Source organism: Coturnix japonica, chromosome Z (genome assembly GCF_054131305.1).
Source record: "Coturnix japonica strain WE chromosome Z, WE-NBRP24, whole genome shotgun sequence".
Lineage (NCBI taxonomy): Eukaryota > Metazoa > Chordata > Aves > Galliformes > Phasianidae > Coturnix > Coturnix japonica.
The window spans coordinates 35,659,007-35,677,507 of record NC_140702.1 but is presented as its reverse complement, the minus strand read 5'-3'; the positions used below and the strand labels follow the sequence as shown (position 1 = coordinate 35,677,507).

Sequence of the window (18,501 nt, the reverse complement as noted above, 5' to 3'; positions counted from 1 at the left end):
GACTGCATTTTCCCAAGAAAACTTGTATTTGCCTGCTTGCTTTTTGGTGCCATTAGCTTGATATTCAGATATTTGAAAGACCTCAGGATAATTTCAGCAACAACAACAACAAAAAAACCTGCATGCAATTTTAAATGTATTTGCATTCAAATTCCACAACAAACAACTCACGCACCTGAAAAGTACGTTGTGACTTTACATAAGTATCTTGTATGTCATCTGAGGGACCATTTCTCACAGTTTGCTAGGCTCTGCAGTTCATTAGAGAAATCTTCACCAAAAACTTAATCCTGGCAGCTTTCCTAGTAGAATCAATCTCAGTGATCAGTAATGACAAAAACAGCCTTGGTATTAGTATTTCACTTGATAAATTGCAGAGATCTAGGCTTCACTTACATTTGTCAACAATGACTTTCCAGTGAAGTGCAAGGCATTTGAAAAATTACCTCTAATGTTTCAGGCTAGAGGGAGGGAAGTACTTCTTCAAACTATGAGAACATTTCCCTCTTGAACCATTAAGCCAACTGGGGAGAAAGGAAAGCAGGACTGGGGTGGGAGTATGCTTGAGTCTCTAAAGCTAGGGTTGAATAGCCACATGCCAAATTATTTTATTCCTGTGAGCCACACCATGAAATGATAAAGTGTTTTTGTTATGATGTAGTGCACCACATAACACTAAGAGAGTCTGAATTTCCTTCCTTCAAAGCTGATCTTTCTAGGCTGATGTGCCTGGGCCCGCCCTTGTTCCTTAATTGTGTCTGTGCAGTGGTAAATCCTCATCTTCTCTCAGGTGCTCTGTGATGGGTCTGCAGAACCTGCTTTTGGTTCCCAGTCTCTGTTTCTGTATCCCTTGTATCCGTTGTGCCTCTGCACTGTTTTGTCTAATCTAAAATCCAGTTTGGGACACTTTGCAAAGGGGTGATTTGTGCTCTAGGGAAAACAGCTGTTAGTCTTCCCAATGCTCCTCTCTCTTATTCCCTTCTTTAGCAAAGAGGATGGAAACAAACAAAAGTGTCTTCTGAGGATGCCCTTCCAGGACAGGAACATCAAGAGAATGAATCATTCTGTTTCTAGCATCATCTATTGATTGTTAACATTAGATGACGTGAATGCTTCCTCAAAATCACCAGTTTATTTGGATGGAGAATTATCTGAAATGCAATGTTCTTGATCTCTACTGGCTCTTCAGTTGTCTATTTAAGCAAAATATTGTTACTGCTAGTTGGTTACTGGTTTTCTTTGAATACTGGCAGTAAATTGAAGTGTAATGGAGAATTTAGACTAGTTATGAGGTTTTATCTCCATGGCACTTTGGTTAGAAGTATAAATAACAAAGTAAAGATAAAACAAAAACTGTCAATAAATCACTGACCAAAATAAACCTCTTCCTGAGTGGTGACTAGTCTCAGGCATGGATGGAGTTGGATGGGCCAGAAATTTGTTCTGATCAGGAGGAGCCTGAGTGCAGTGACTCCATATTCCACACTGGGATGTGATATGTCTTTTCTACTACTTAGAGCATGTGACCTGCACTTTCTGTGACTGACAGGCTCATCCACACAGTTTTGAGGCTCAACATTTTGTTTTCCAGAAATGACACAACTTTCCCCATCAGGATGAGCCCATCTCCACTCTGTGTTTTGGGTTTTATTATTATTATTATTATTTCTCATTTTAGTACCACATCAAAGAGAAGACAGGAATTTCCCCAAATTAGTGAAAAAGTCATTATTGATGGGTGGTCTGAGAAAAGCTTAAGTTGAAAAAGTTGTTATGTGTAATACACAGCTTATTTCAGAGAATGATAGGAGGAGTTCATCAAATTGGAGCACTTTCCCAGACATATACTATTCTGAATCCTTACATATCTAGTGTAGGTGATCTACCAGTGCAAAAATTTACTTCACATTATAACTCCTAATGGCCTACCATTTGTACGTCTCCACCCAGATATATAAAATTCATGAGGTAAGATTAACAAAGCACATAGAGAGTGTTTGACTATCAGGATGGAGGTTAAACAGTTGAAAAAAAAGAAAAAAAAAAAAAAGGTCTGAGGAAAAGGAGACATCCTGAGTTAACGCTAATCTTTGTTTCTAACTCTAGGTCCTTCTTCAGTTATCAGCAATGATGATGATTCAGCCAGTCCTCTCCATCACATCTCAAATGGCAGTAACACTCCATCTTCTTCTGAGGGAGGTCCTGATGCGGTCATCATTGGGATGACAAAGATTCCGGTCATTGAAAATCCTCAGTACTTTGGAATTACCAACAGTCAGCTCAAGCCAGATACTTGTAAGTACAAAGAATTATATGTACTTCAGTCATTAATTTTTCTTGTGTGAGTGCTGGGGCTCCTTAACATAGCTAACAGAAAAAAAAGTCTGAATTCCTGAGAGTGAGAGGGTGGGCTTAAAAATGTCAGCAGTTTGTTTAATGTACATGGGATGAACTGCTTTATATCTGTCAAAGCCAAATTCAGACTTTGTAATGAGTTGATTAATTCATTAGTGTTATGCTCAAAACCCAGTCCATATTCCATCATAGTCACTGGTAGCCTTTCCATTGATTTCAGTGGTCTTTGGCCAGTCCTCTGCACTAAGTGTTTTCTTGGGAGAAAACAAATGCTGGGTCAGAAACAGCAGTCAGTATTGTTGCATACTCACTGCTTTTGTTTTGGTAAGGAATATAACCTGATTTTGAACTCTACAAGTTAGTAAGTTTTAAGAATCAATACGGGTTAGAAGTTCCATTATTTTAATTTAGCTGTATAGTTCAACCGCTGTATCTGGAAAAGATGTTAAATGTTTGTAAAAAGAGCATGACCTTCCTTAGTAAACAATAAATGTGACATACAAATTATTTCATGCTCAGTTAGAAGATGAAATGTAAAATACTGTGAAGAGTTAAAAATAATTAACAACATATAGCTAAAAAAGAGTATCCCTAACTTCAGCTGCTGCTCTTCAAACCAGTGGCAAGTAGTAGATAATTGAACTATGGTGTAGTAGATAACTGAAAAAATACCTGGATGGTATTGTGATTAATAGCAGCTATAGTACTTAATATTTTTCATCAGTGCATTTAGATCTTTAAGTGTTTCAGCCATCTTTTTGCCTCAGTTTTTGGTTTGGTTTGTTTGTTTGCTTTTTTTTTTTTTTTTTTTTTTTTTTTTTTTTTTTTTTTTGGTGGAAGTATTCATACAGTTTCCCTGAAAGTCCTATCTGTTTCTCTGAGAATTCACTCCAGATATACCCTGTGCTGCTGATGAGTGCTGGGCATCCAACTAAGGGATGCTAACACCTGCCTCTGTCCTACCTGGAATGATACTACTTCAAAGCACAAGTTGTTGTTTAGGGCTTGCCTCCCTAGGCCATAAGCAAAGGTCATCAGTCTTTGTCTCCAACTTTGCAAAGCGTAAATGCTGCAATAGCAATCCTCCTTGACCTGTGCATGTGTGTGTGCATGCATATGTATGTGCACCTAAGGATGTAAAGGCTGTTACTGGACTACCTACTTATCTTCTAAACAGTGATACTCACATCATAATTGCTTTGCTAAGAACAAGCCACACAAAAATGCTTCTGCCATGCAAGAGAAGGGATTTTTCTGCTTTTTTATATGTATCGGCTGTTCTCCTTTACTTTGATCTTCACATGTTTGACACTACTTTGCAATTAGAAGTGCCTCATTATCTCTTGTATTGGAGGATGTTTGATAATTTGGCCTAGCATATGTGGTAGGATGCATTAAATAATGACTGATTTGCTGATACTTGATCAGCACAAGGAAAATGTTATAAAGATGCATTGTGATTAGAACATTAATTCCTGTGAAAAATAGAAGCCAGTAGGGAATTAGAAATGGGCAACGTGCCCACTAGAGCTCTCTAATGTTATATAAAAGGCCATGCTTTTAAATATGAGGCTACCATATCTCTGTTCCCAGCTGCATTAGAATTAGCATTATAATTGTTTAAATAAACATTAGTGACTATGGAGTATTTCACTTTCAACATTAATGTTGAAACAACATACATGCTGTTCTGGAGAAAAATAGACAAAAACTGTACAAAAACACAGAATTATCTCACATAAAGTACAGGCACATTAAATCACAGCTGAGTAGCACTAAGTAGGTCCTGATCCTACAAATACGTAAATCTGTGTTTGGTTTTGTGTGCTGCAATGAAACCCACATGGTGTCTGGGAAATTAATCACAGTACATGAATTTCAGCTTGTGCGTAAATGTTTGAGGGATATGGCTCAGGGTTTTTCTATGTTGCTCTGGGGAAATATGTAGGGCTGATTCTCTGCATTTTGCCACATTGCTATGGTGGTCCTACTCTTTTGATTTTATTGTAGCAAAGAAAATCACGGAAACTGTGACAGTGTATAAACAAAGGCAGACACGTGAATATATGCGAACACATGTGAACATGTATGTGTGTGCCATACATCTGAACTTGTGTGGACTTGTGTCTGGACATGTTCAGACACCATGCCTGAACACATGTGCGAAAATGTGTGAACACACATGTATGTGAATACATACATGCCTGACACATGTAAATGCACATTTAAACACTGCACATCTGAACATACTTGAACACACTCGTGTTCAAGTATGCTATACACATGCACTCGTGAGCACACAACAGACATGAAATGCTTATACACACTTGAATGCATCACACACAAACATGCTTTAACACTGTTTGTCAGAGAGCTTCAAGTTTTTGGTACAGATCACTTTTGCCTTGACTCCATGATTCTTTTGGAAGCAGCTCATGTGACCCCAAATCACACTGTGCATACCACTTAATCACCAGCTGTCCAATGGTGTGATCTTTACCCCTAAGGAGCACTGGTGAGGTCATACCTGGAGCACTGAGTCCAGATCTGGGAACCCCACTACAGGAGAGACATGGACATACTGGAAAGAGTACAATGCAGGGCCACCAAGATGGTGAAGATCCTGGAGCACCTATCCTGTGAGGAGAAGCTGAAAGAGCCAGGACTGTTCAGCCTAGAGATTAGCATTCTCAGGAGGATCTTGGTCCAAGTGTACAAACTCCTGATGCAACAGAGCAGGGAACAGAGCCAGGCTCTTTCTGGTGGTGCCCAGTATCAGGACAAGAGGCAGTGAGCACAAACTGAAACAGAGGAGATTTCCTCTGAACACCAGGCAGCACTTCAGTGCTGTGTGAGTTACAGAGCACTGGCACAAACTGCCCAGATGTTGTGGAGTGTTCTCCTTGGAGATCTTCTTCTCCACAGATCCTGCTCTGGCTGTCTCTGCTTGGGCAGGGGCTGGAGCTGATGGACTCAGAAGGCCCTACCAAACTCAGCCTCTCAACCATGCTGTGACTCCATAGTCTGTCTGATACAGAGGGAAATACAAATTATCTGATGGAAAAGTGGCCCTTCTGTGAATTATTTCATGTACTCTCTTCCTATCTCACTCACTCTCTTGTTAGTAGAGAGCTGCATTTGTCTTTTTCTAACCTGTCAGCTTCCTCCTGATGTATATATCTGGTATTTATAAAGCTCTAAGCTAAGTAGCTCTCATACTTTTTTCCTGTTTACAATAACCAGATATCATCTGGTTTCTCATCTGCAGCAAGATAATTAACATTTATAGGTATTTCCTATCTCATCTAAGTTCCATTGTCCTCTAGCATTAAACACAGCAATCACTGACAGTCTTGCTGGAAACTAATTTAGTGCATGCTGGTCTGCAGAATGGGGTGGGACTTCTGCTAGGTGAAACTGTAAACAGATTGTGGTTTCCACAGATGCTGAAGAGGTATACCTGCTGTGATTATCAAGTAGGGTTACGTTACCAACTTAAGAAGCATCTTGGCTTCTGTACAGACGACCATTTTCAAGTAAATTTTATCATGCTTTACCGCATAGTATTCAAAATGTGCATGGTTAAAAGAAAATTTAAAAATTGACTGCAGGAAATTTAATTTAAAATTCTGACCCTGTTTCAGTATGTTGTCAGTCACTTAGTGACTGATTAACTAAAAACTAAAAGGTGCTGTCTCCTCAAGAATCAATCCTGGACTAAAAATTGTAGCACTTGCCTTCTCGTGTGGGATAGCCTTTGAGGTGGGAAATGCACACTCACAAAGAACAAAGCCCCAGTGACTTCAGCGTCTGGATTACAGTCATCACTTGGGGTTGAATTTCTGTCCCAGGTTTGAGCCCAAATGCTCATATGAACTTTTAATTGACTTAACAATTGAAAATTACCTGTCTTTTCTAACTAGGACTATCTGATACTTCCAACTCCAACTGCCCACTGTTTTTGCCTTGGCAGCAAAAACAGTGTTTCCTCTGCACTTGTCTATCTGACAGCCCATCCCATCTCTTCAGGCTCTTCCTTCCTTTGCCTTGAACCATTGTTTGCTGCTGGTTAGTGCATCTCACATGCCACTCTGGTATCATGAACCTTTCTGCCTTGGAAAATTATGGTCTGTGGTGCACTGTCACGTTTCAGACACGTACCAGAATTCTCTGTTTCTTTCTATGTGAAGTCAAAAGATCATTCATTTTGTCAGTTCTTGCCTAACAGTGACAACTCTTATTTCAGATGTGTGAGATAGTCTACCACCTGGAGATGGTGAAATGCTCTTTGCGCTTAATTCACTGTTAACCACACTGTGTTACATTACAGTTAGCCTGCAAACCTTCTGCCTGGGAATCACCAATAGAGATCAGTAGCTGCTGCTGAAAATCAAACCCTAACTTTCTAGTGTAGAAATACTGTCAGGTGTAGAAATCCTGCATGGATGGCATACCTTGAGACAATTTGTCTCCCCTGAAAGATCAAATAGATGATCTAATATCTTGTGGGCATAGTGACTAATCACTGCTAAGAGGTTGGCTTCACAAATCCTTTGAGATGTCATAGAGCCTAAGTTAATTGGTCTCTTCCTTAATACCATGATGTGTCAAAAATTAGTTTTTTACATCCCTGCATTGATGTTGTAGCTGCTAAAGTTATCAGCTGAATTTGCCAGACCTGCTGAAACAAGCTGAAAGGAACCATGCTGTTTCCTCCATAAACAGTTATGGACATTTTTTGCTCATCTCTTAGCTTGCAGCATAGGTCTTGGAATTTATCATCCCGTTACTATTACACTTCAGTGCTTCATGGTGGAAATGCAGTTAGTAGATAACGTTGCTGAGCTGGACAGTAATGTGAAAAGCAAATCTAAGAAGAGGGCACATGAAAGACATCAGTCGTATGCCCATGTTTAGACTCTGAGTGCAGATGCTGGATACGGATTTCCTTGCAGACAGTTTTGGGATTTGAAGAATCAAATTGCTCTCTGAGTCCCATTCCTGCACCCCCACAGCACACTGAACAAGAAAGAATGGTGCAATCTTCAAACTTACTTTTATCACTTTTAAAAACAAGTAGGGTTTTGTTTACGCACTATAATATTTGTGCATCATGTGGACTTCTGTTAGCACACAAATAGCAGCCCCCATTATTACAAGACTATGTTGAAAAGCAGTAACAATTATTGTACTTAGTGTACTTAGTGGCTTCTAGTAATATAATTTTGCCTGCTGTGTGTCTTAGTTCAAGTTCTGGTGAACATACATGGAAAAATGCATGTGAATCGTTTCATTTGGTGGTTGAGACGCAGCTCACATGCCCACTATGAATAATTATTGCCATTCTGGTTGATGTCTTTACACCTCTTGTATCCCATCCCATCCCATTTAACCTGTTAATTTACCCTCAGATATTTTCATTTACATCCCAGGGACTGACATGCCATGTAGTTAGTGGTGATCTCAGTCTTTTTCACGTCAAATCCACTAGATTTTGAATCTGGTAATGATTTCAAATTTAATTTTAAAGGGAAAAAAATATGAAGAAGAGCTTGAGAGTGTGAGGCAGACCCCTGAAGCCTGGGAAAAACATCTGGATTTCTATTCCCTTTATTTGTGTCATGCATGATGTTGTGATTCTTTCCAAGCTCCTTTCACGATGGAGTTACACTGAGCACAGTGGCAGCACAGTGTAGTGCAGAGCTGCCTTCCCTGCCAGCTGGGGGTCATAGCTCTGGCTCAGCCTTGGCAGGTTCCAGCCCCACAGAGCTGCGTGACCTCTCCCAGGAGCTCAGTGGAAGGGTGTAATTGCTTGTACCTTAGTGCTCAGCCCTTCCTAAGGACCATCCACACCTGCAGCAGGGCTGGTTTCCCTTCATTTTGATATCAGCTGACAACAGAATCACACAGAATCATGGAACTACCTGGGTTGGTAGGGACCTCAAGGATCATGTAGTTCCAACCTCCCTGCCTGGCAGGGCCACCAAACTTCCACATTTACTAGATCAGGTTGCCCAGGGCCCCATCCAACCTGTCCTTGATCACCTCCAAGGACGGGGCATCCACAACCTCCCTGGGCAGCCTGTTCCAGGACCTCACCACTCTCCTAGTAAAGAACTTCCCCCTAACATCCAACCTAAATCTACCCTCTTTCAACTTAAATGCATTTCCCCTTGTCCTGCCATTATCAGCCCTTTTGAAGAGTTTACTCCCCTCCTCGATATAGGTTCCCTTCAGGTACTGAAAGGCTGCAGTGGGGTCACCCTGTGGCCTCCTTTTCTCCAGGCGAACAAGCCCAGCTCCCTCAGCCTGTCTTCATAGGGGAGGTGCTCCAGTCCCCTGATAATCTTTGTTGCCCTCCTCTGGACCCTTTCCAACAGCTCCATTTCTTTCTTGTACTGAGGGCTCCATACCTGAACACAGTACTCCAGATGGGGCCTCACAAGAGCAGAGTAAAGAGGGAGAATTACTTCTCTGTCCATGCTGACCACCCCTCTCCTGATGGAGCCCAGGATTCCATTTGCCTTATGAGCCGTAAGACGCACTGCTGGCTCATGTTAAGTTTCTCATCCATCAGGACCCCCAGGTCCTTCTCGGCTGAGCTGCTCTCAAGGATTACTCCTCCCAGTCAGTACAGACGCCTGGAGTTCTTCCGGCCCAAGTGCAAAACCTTGCACTTTGCCGTGTTGAACCTCATTAGGTTCACCTGGGCCCACCTTTTAAGACTGTCAAGGTCCCCCTGAATGACATCCCTTTCTCCCTCTGTATCAACTGCACCACTCAGCTTGGTATCATCAGCAAACTTGCTGAGGGTGCACTCAATTCCCTCATCGATGTCACTGTACAAATGTTAAAGAGCACTGATCCCAAGACAGACCACTGGGGGACACCACTCGTTACCGGCCTCCACAAGGACATAGAGCCATTGACCACCACCCTCTGTCTGTGGCCTTTCAACCAATTTCTTATCCATTGTGTGATCCACTCATCAAATCCACATCCCTCCAATTTGGAGATGAGGATGTGGTGGGGCACCATGTCAAGGGCCTTGCCTTGTCAGGTCCAGGTAAATGACATTGGTCGCCTTCCCTTCGTCAGCCAACACCGTCACTCCATTATAGAAGGACACAAGATTGGTTAAGCATGACCTTCCCTTTGTGAGGCCGTGCTGGTTGTCTCAGATCACATGCTCATTCCTCATGTGATCCAGCATGTCGTCAAGGAGGATCTGTTCCATAATCTTCCCAGGCACCACAGTGAGACTCACCGGCCTGTAGTTCCCCAGGTCCTCCCTGCTCCCCTTCTTGTATATGGGAGTGACGTGACCCTTCCTCCAGTCATTTGGGACCTCACCTGACAGCCACGACTTCTCAAATATGATGGAGAGTAGCTCAGCAACCACCTCAGCCAGCTCCTTCAGAACCGTGGGATGCACACCATCTGGCCCCATAGACTTGTACTCATTCAGTCTCAAGAGGCACTGTCGGACTTGCTCTGCCCTTACAGTGGGGAGGGATTTATCTCCCTGGTCCCCTCATAGAGGGTTGGGAATGCAGGGCTCAGAGTCCAAGGTCAACAACCTTCTGCCCAGCCCTTGGATCGCTCGCCATTTGATCTGAAAAAAGAACTGGATGTTTCCAGGGCTGGTTCAACAGAAGGAGGGTTTGGTCACTTGAGGTGTGTTTCTCAGACTTTCTGCCCAGGAGGGTAGAATCTCAGCATTGATTCCTGCTATGGTGGCATGGCCCTCTTCCATCTGTCTCAGTGTGTGGCCTCTCACTGCAGAGCAAGGCATAAGAGTCTAGTGAATGGAAAGCTGCCAGCAAAGGGACAGTTCACCAGGAGTTAGCCTGTGCGCTGCAGGGGTCTGACCAGTGTCTACCTCAGAGTAGCAGGTTTGTTTGTTTCTTTCTACTGCCCATCCTTTAAAAACTAAACAAAACAAAACAAAAAAGAAAAACACAAAAAATGCAAAGTGAACTAATAGTCTGTATTGGAAAATCTCTTTGATTTTGTCTGCTATGTAATGAATGCAGCGAGTTCCAAGTCACATCTATGACCTCACAGCCTCCTAAAGTTTTGAGGAAGAGGGGTCATTTTTTGATGTGTATTAGAGGGTGAAAAACAGACTCTGTCCCTGTGCACGAGCAGGGTCTCCCAAGAGAAAGAATGTCGGCATTTTCATCTCTTTTGAAAGGCTTTTACATATCAGTGACCGCAAAAGAAAGGCTGTTGTGGTTTCTTAGCCTGCTAAGCTGTAAGCCTGGGGATTTTCCATCAACTCCCAAAGTTCAGAGAGTTGAAAATTTATAAGCAGCTCATTTTCCTATAAAGAACAGTCTGACCTCAGCAGCCAGAGCGCAGAGGAGTAAAACCGATCAATCTTCATGAAATCCAGACTGAGAGGAAACACCTCGCTACCCAGACTGAACTTGCCCCACATGACATTCAGTGGCTCAGTTTCAGAGGATAGGAGGTTTACAAGGGCATACACTTCACTAAGATCAGAATCTTTAGATGCCGAGAACTGAGGATATTTAGATGCCAAAAAACCTGTGAATAGGGTTGAGATTAAGAGGAGGGATGTGTATATTTGCCACTTGTCCTAATCCCATTGTGTGCCTTACTCTAAAGGTATTTTCTTGGATAGATAAATGTATAAGAGACATATTGGCTAGATAAAGACATAAAGATATACGAAGATTGATTTTTTTGGTTTGACTGAAGATTTTTATAGTTTGATTTTATGTTTTAATCCCTAATTGCAGACACCATTTAAATTTTGTAACTTTGCTATCATTCATCATGAGGTGCATATGTCAGAGATACTACCTGCGTACAGGGGTGGTGTATTCTGTTAGCTGTATTTGCCTTTTATTAAGCTGGCAGTAGATTTGTCCCCCAGACCTTGCCACTTTGATTCTTACGTATTTTCATATATATATATATATATATATAAATATATATATATATACATACACTCATACAGAATCATAGAATGGCCTGGGTTGAAAAGGACCTCAAAGATCATGTAGTTTCAACCCCCCTGCTATGTGCAGGGTTGCCAGCCGCCAGACCAGGCTGCCCAGAGCCACATCCAGGCTGGTCTTGAGTGCCTCCAGGGATGGGGGGCATCCACAACCTCCTTGGGCAACCAGGTGCGTCACTACGCTCTGTGCAAAAAACTTCCTCCTAATATCTAATCTATCCACGCTCATGAACAGCTATTTCCTCTCCTGTTCATGTGCTCCCTTCAAGGACTGGAAGGCCACAATGAGGTCTTCCTGGAGCCTGAAGCTATTTTTCCGAATAGTTTTGTCATGTTGTTCCTATGTCCAACAAATGAAATGTTACAGGGAATAAGTAAAGTTGTGAGAATCTAGACTTTTTAACACTGAATTCTGAGTCTCAGTAAACATTCTTTCCCTTCTGTCTTTTAAGCAAATAGAAAACATTCTCCCAAAGGCTGAACGTTTAACTTGAGCAGTATGGATGTTCACCTACATAAAAATCCAGCATTGTAAGGAAAGGACTATTTCCTCATTTAATGTAGAGGTGAACAAAGTCATTTTTTTCCCCAGAAGTTACTTGTTTTGCTCTGTTGATCTGACCATGAAAGCCATTTATATCTTGTAAAAAAGGCAAGCAGTTACATTTTCAGAAGGTCCAGTTTCCACTGGGAGTCATGCTGCTGGAAATGCAACCACAGGAACAGCAGCCTGAACTTTGATCTGTAATTTATGAATAATGTATTTTATCACCTGGAAGTACAGTGCAAGAAACACATTTCTGTCTAAACAGCAGATGCTATGAGAAGGAGATCTGAGAAAATAAAATCCAAAGAATCATAGAGTCGTAGAATGACTTGGGTTGGAAGGGACCCTGAGGGTCATCAAGTTCTAACCTGCCTGCCTAGGAAGGACTACCAACCAGATCTGGTGCTAGACCAGGTGGTTGCCCAGGACCCCATCCAACCTGGTCTTGAACACCTCCAGGGACAGAACAACCACAGACTCTCTGGGCAGCCTATTCCAGCACCTCACCACTCTTTCTGTAGAGAACTTCGCCCTGACATCCAATCTAAACATTCCCTTCTTGAGTTTAAACCATTCCCCCTTGTCCTATCACTGTCTACCCAGGTTGATTCTTTTCCTTTTTATAACCTTGTTTTTAATAAATGAGATCTCCTTGCAGCCTTCTCTTCTCCAGGCTGAACAAGCCCAGCTTCCTCAGCCTGTCTTTGCAGGGGAAGTGCTCTAGCCTTCTGATCATCTTCATGGCCTGCCTCTGGACTCTCTCCAACAGCTCTCTGTCTTTCTTGCACTGGGAGCCCCAGACTTGGATGCAGCACTCTAGCTGGGGCCTCAGGAGGGCAGAGTAGAGAGGGACAATCACCCCCCTGTCCCTGCTGGCCACCCCTCTTCTGATGGAGTCCAGGATACCATTGGCCTGCTGAGCTGCAAGAGCTCACTGTTGAATACAGTTCAACTCAATGTGTTCAAAGATGGAAAATGAAATGAAAGCATGAGACGTGCACTCTCATTTAAGTGCTCAGTGCCACCATTCTGGAAAAGTGTGCACTTTCTTGCGTAAATTTGCCTGGCTTACATCAGTTAAGCATAGCAGAGTGCTGAAAGGCACTTTCAGCATCGGGCACTACTGTAAGCTTCATGTGAAAAGCCTACTTAGGGACCTTACAGAAACTGAAATGCAATTCAACACTTACATAAACATTCTTTGCAATTGAGGTATTAGTCAAGATGAAAAATAACAAAATAGCACTTTTTTTGTAGGTGTAATCTCAGTAGCATCACTACCTTCACTTTGTCATTTGACAATACAGCTGTATCAGAAAGAAATGCATATGCTGTTTTGGCACCAAAACATGTAGCTAAATCAGTAATATGTAGATGACAAATAGCTCCATTTATGTTGTAATGATTAAATTATGCCTTTCAGACTCTGTGCTGCATAGTAAGTCCTAGGAATGTTGTTTTTATAGATGAAAACATGAATATTTATGTAGAAGTACAATGGGAGGTAACATGACAGAGCTTAAATGGGTAGTACTTATAATTAAGGTGAATGGGAAAACTGTAATCCATTGTGAAAACCTATTTATCATGAAGTTGGGAATAGAAGTGGGATTAGACCTTTGATTTATTCTTTGTGTCAGTGAAAGCTTTGGTTAAATAAGAAATACAGCTGCAAGAAAAGCCAGATAATGTAAATAAGAATACAATCAGAATAAATACAATAAAATAAGAAATACAAATATATAAATATTTCTAGATATTAGGTTTAATGAATACTGAAGTAAGAGAAAATCAGAACTAAATCAAATAACTTTACAGCCAAAATAATATCATAAATCCTACTTTTATTTTTTCAAGTTTCATCACCAGGCAGTTGAATCATTATTAAAAAATGTGAACGTGTAAAATGCAGTTAGCTCTGAACACAAACTCACTCACAGATCAATCTTTTATACACACCAGATCTGCTGAAAGGTCTGCTGCCTGCTCTGAATATGCATGGACTCCCCTATTTACATGTTTCTGTGTATGCATGAAGGTGTGCTGGCTTGCATATCAGCTCATGCACCCAGGTTTAGTTCACCTTCTCTGTCCCTCCCTTTTCTTCATCAGGGTTATTTCTCCATAATGTCCTTTCAGAGGGGGGTTCAGGGCAGCTGGAAAGTGGAAAGCCTATGCTTCTTCCTTTGTTCCATTTCCACCTACAAAGAGAAAGGCTCTCTAACTATTCTGGGGTGTCTGATCTCCCTGACTATCCTAGTCTAAGTTCTGTGCAGCTTGATTGTTTTTGGAAAAAAATAAAAAAAAGAGGCATAAAAATTTGTAAGATTTGAGTATGTTTGGTTTCATTCTGTCAGGGGTTTGCTGGGGAACTCCTCATTTTCTCAGGCTTTGCTGCATTCATGTGTTGTGGACACAGGATGGGTGAGAAGCAGAGGAAATGTAGCAGATTTTTTAAGTGCTGTCAGAGATTAAAGTAATGTGGTCAGTAATACTCTGAAATATTCTGTAATATAATTCAAATCAGTCTTTCAGCATTAAGTTGTTAATTAAATCTTTCAATAGGCTCCTTGCTTTTCCAAACAGTAGTCAGAGAAAGTGATATGGTTGATTTATTTTATTTTATTTTATTTTATTTTATTTTATTTTGTTTTGTTTTATTTTATTTTTCACCAAGAGGTGTTAAGTTAGTTTGGACATATATTATGTATAGTTGGATGCCTGAGCTCGTGTTTTATGGTACATCTGAAATCCAGCAACACATTTCCATCATTAACTGCTAAAGCATATCTTTATGGTCATCTTTTTGAGTCCTCCCTTTCACATTCTCCTTTAAGCTAGTTTTACTTGGATTTGTTGAACAGAAGCAAAGGCTTCTTGGCAGCAGCTGTTCACTCTGCCAGAAGTGCAGACTTACTGGGGCTATGGCTGAGGGATGCAAGGAGAGACAGGCAGTCATTGATCACAGAAGTTCCCAGGCTGTGAGGGTTGGTAAGAATTTCTTAGCACTTGATGAGGTGGTTGAGCAGGACATTCCACAGAGAACAGGTTATCACTCTTCAAAGGCCAGTACACTGATTAAGGCACGAGGCATACGGATCTGGTATGAGGTAAACACTTACTTGGTCTTATCTCTAGCTCATCAATTCCTATAATAATTGAAGGCTATTATTTGCAGATTGCTAGGGAATCACTGTGATTGAAGTATAAAACCCCCGCAGGGGGAAATAGTGTCAAATGACTGAAGTCAGGACCCTGCAATAAGGTCTGAAATTGCTGAAGTTCTATTGATGAGAAGTTATGCAGTACCTCTAGCTAGCAACTTACCCATTAGCTTCTGGGGGCAATTAAACATAAACATTTAAATGAAAAACATATTGCATGGGGATATTGTTTGTATTTAGAAAATAATGTGTGTAATATATGCATTAATTATTGACTATTTCTCTAAATTGCAGTGTATTTCTATGAAACCAATTATCTCTCTAAGGATTGATTGTTGTTTTTAATTAATTTATTTATTTTTAATTTATGCATTATGGTAATCCAAGTACCATTCTCAAATATCAGCTTGGCATATGAAAGAAAAATCTCAAAGGTATTATGCTGAAGTATTCAGTTCAACAGCTAACTCCTTTTCTGAAAAGCACTTGAACAGCTTAATACTTTGGACAATTCCAGTAAATGATTGCTTCTCCTTTAAATACCTAAATGCTTTTTAAATCTGTTTGTTGAAACTCTATTTAATAGAATGACAGTGAGTGTATATGTCACGGAGAAGGAGAAGACTCTCCATCTCCAAGAGGATCCTTTGAACAGAGTTTTGGAGTCAGACTTAAGGAGTCAGGAAACTGTCTTCATGAAGTCACATCTTTCCTCTCCTCCTTCCTCCCACCTTTCTTTGTTTCCCTGGAAAGAAAGAATGGAATATTTTTTTCATGCACTTATTTGTGCCCAAGTTTGGATAGTGAGAAGACAAATGTAACTTCAAATGCAGATTTAACATGATTTTGGACAGCCATTACAAGTACTTTTACCAGCTACAATGCCTGTTAGAATCTTTCAGGGATTAAACCATCCCCACACAGCTTCTTGCATTTCTGTGTGTTGCTTAGGATTTGTTAAGATCTGGTTTCTTAGTCTGCCTTTCAAGGATGTGCTCTCATTTTTTGTTGCCCACAGCTTGAAGGCCTGTGGCTGCCTTAAAAAACAAACAAACAAACAACAAAACAACAACAACAACAAAAATGAAAACAATATCCATTGAGGGGAATGTGTCCCACACAAAGAAGGGAGGAAAGGAAGAAGAAACAAATGGAAAAGAAATAAAAGAACCTCAGTCTCAGCTTTTGGCAAAGAAAGAACAATAAATGACTGATTTGCTCTGACTGCTCGTGCTGGAGGACCTGATTTGTCTTGTCCCTGTTTTATTCTCCTCAGAAGAAAAGCAACTGCTTTTCTGTATTTGCAGTCTCCACTCAAGTGGCTGTTGAGACTGGAATAGCAATAAGATTACCTCCAGACAGAAATTCATTGAACAGGACTATGTGGGAAAGCTTGAAGAACTCCATCTTGGGTGGTAAAGAGCCAGGCAAGAGCTTATGAGCTTAGTTTTTCATCCCCTAATTTACAAATGGAAGTTCCCCCATTAGAGAGAGTTTCTTCTTCCAGGACTGACAGTGTTTTAAACTGCATGTGGTGCTCTGAGCTGTAAATCTTGCTTGTGCTGCCAGAAATGCACAGTAGTGCTGTATGTTTAGGTAGAAATCAAATTAGTTGTACCATCATTTGGATTGCAAACTCTCACCTTATTTTGCTTCCTGTATCTGCACAGTTTGGAAATGGACAAATTTCTGCAACACATATCAGTAGTAATTTTTCTGACAAGTAAAAACAGCTGGTACTGTATAGATTAGAAACTCTTCACTAAGTAAGTATCTAATAATCCTTATACAGTACATTTCTTCCAAATCATCCAGCACATGGAAGTTGTCTTGTAGTCTAGGACATAAAAATTGATGTCCTTTTTCAAATGCCAGTCCTGTGTAATAAATTAGCAGATATTCTCTGTGTGATACAAAGCAGTGTTAGCCAGGTTTTTGGATGTTATGATCAGCATACTAATGTCTTCCCTTGACCAAAGCTTTCTGGATAAGGTGAGCAGAGAAGAGGGTTCAGAAGCAATTAAAAGGTACTGGTGACCATTACTGTGGAGTACTGGTGGCAGTAGTCATGCCATGCTCTGACTCCCTCAGTGCTCCAGAAACAATGGTGCTGAGGAGGTGACTGCTTTCTGCTACCTCTGCTCTGCAGCTGGGGAAGCAAGTTCCCCATCCATAAGTGGACTTCAACTTGAGTTTTCCAGCACTCCCAGGAGATGCTGGATTCACAAGCTGTGCCTCTTTGGCTGCTACAGGCGTCCCCTGCAAGGACAAGCAGCAAAGCTCAAATGCTCTGTGCTGAGCTCAGCAGTGTAGTAGACTGCTTTCAGGCTTATACCTTGTGCTGGGAGGAGACATTAGGTATGCTTTTTCATTGAGGTATGGTTTCAAGCACAGTAAATTGTAGACCTCATCTTGGAGATGTGTTGTAGGTACCCATTCTGAAGCCTCAAATTCATGCATGCCTGCTTAAAGAAAGTATTTATTTTTCCTATTAGCTTTTGCTTCTAGAGAAGAAGGCTGTGCTTTCCTTGAAGGTACAGGGAGCTCTTCTGAAAGTTGGTCTGAATCCAGCTATTGCCAAGAATCTCTGTCTTGCTACCAGGTGGCTCTTCTTTAACTCATGAAAAACTTTTGCATTATGCATTCTGATTTGGCATGTTTCCTCACCGGAGTTGTTTGAGTTGTGCACTTTTGTCAAAATGTTGCTTTGCATTTTAAGGCTACAATTCTTTTGCACTTTAGAGAACCCTGAAGTGGCAGCATGCTGAAGAGTAAAGACAGTACAGAAGAAAGGATCTCTTTCAGAAACGCTTAAAGTTTCAGCTTTTCTTTGCAGTGAAAATACAAAAACAAACAAACAAACAAACAAAAAAACCAACACAAAAAAGCACCAGTTATTTTCCTTAATAATTGAAAGAGCAATGAGAAAACTTTGAACATTATTTTTTTTGTCCATGCCTGGGAGAATTCAAGGCTGGGCTGGATAGGGCCCTGGGCAGCGTGACCTGATAGGTGGCTATACAGCCCACAGCAGGGAATTGGAACTGGATGGTCTTTAAAGTCCTTTCCAGCACAAGACATTCTGTAGTTCTATGACAGACTGTGCCTGAGTATATAGTATTTATTTTTTGTCATATATAAAAGTCTGAAACCACCCACGGTGAATGTCTGGTCTCATCAGATCAGTCATCCCATGCAATCTGAGAAATATTTTGTTATGCTCTATCTGATCTTTCACTATGGATATATTGTGTACAGACATACACGTTAAAATCCACAGCGCATGTTAGGTAAACCATATCAAGAACTGTCTTCTCAGAACTTGGATTCTTCCATGGCTGCAGCCAAAGGCCATGCTGGGAGACATTTGGAAAGTTGAGAGACTATTTTATGCTGTATAGTAAAAGAGTACTTCAGCAGACTGCAGAAAATGTGTCAAAATAGTC

At 41.0% G+C, this 18,501-nt stretch overlaps 1 protein-coding gene across 4 annotated transcripts in view; it reads left to right on the top strand.

Moving 5' to 3' along the window:
• Nucleotides 1-18,501, top strand: part of NTRK2 (neurotrophic receptor tyrosine kinase 2) — a 203,262-nt gene that overhangs the window by 115,990 nt on the left and 68,771 nt on the right. For all 4 annotated transcript variants that reach the window (XM_015849248.3, XM_085530321.1, XM_085530318.1 and 1 more), the window contains one exon: nucleotides 2,107-2,295. In XM_015849248.3, coding sequence (XP_015704734.2) covers nucleotides 2,107-2,295 — 189 coding nt within the window. The remainder of the gene's footprint in view (nucleotides 1-2,106; nucleotides 2,296-18,501) is intronic.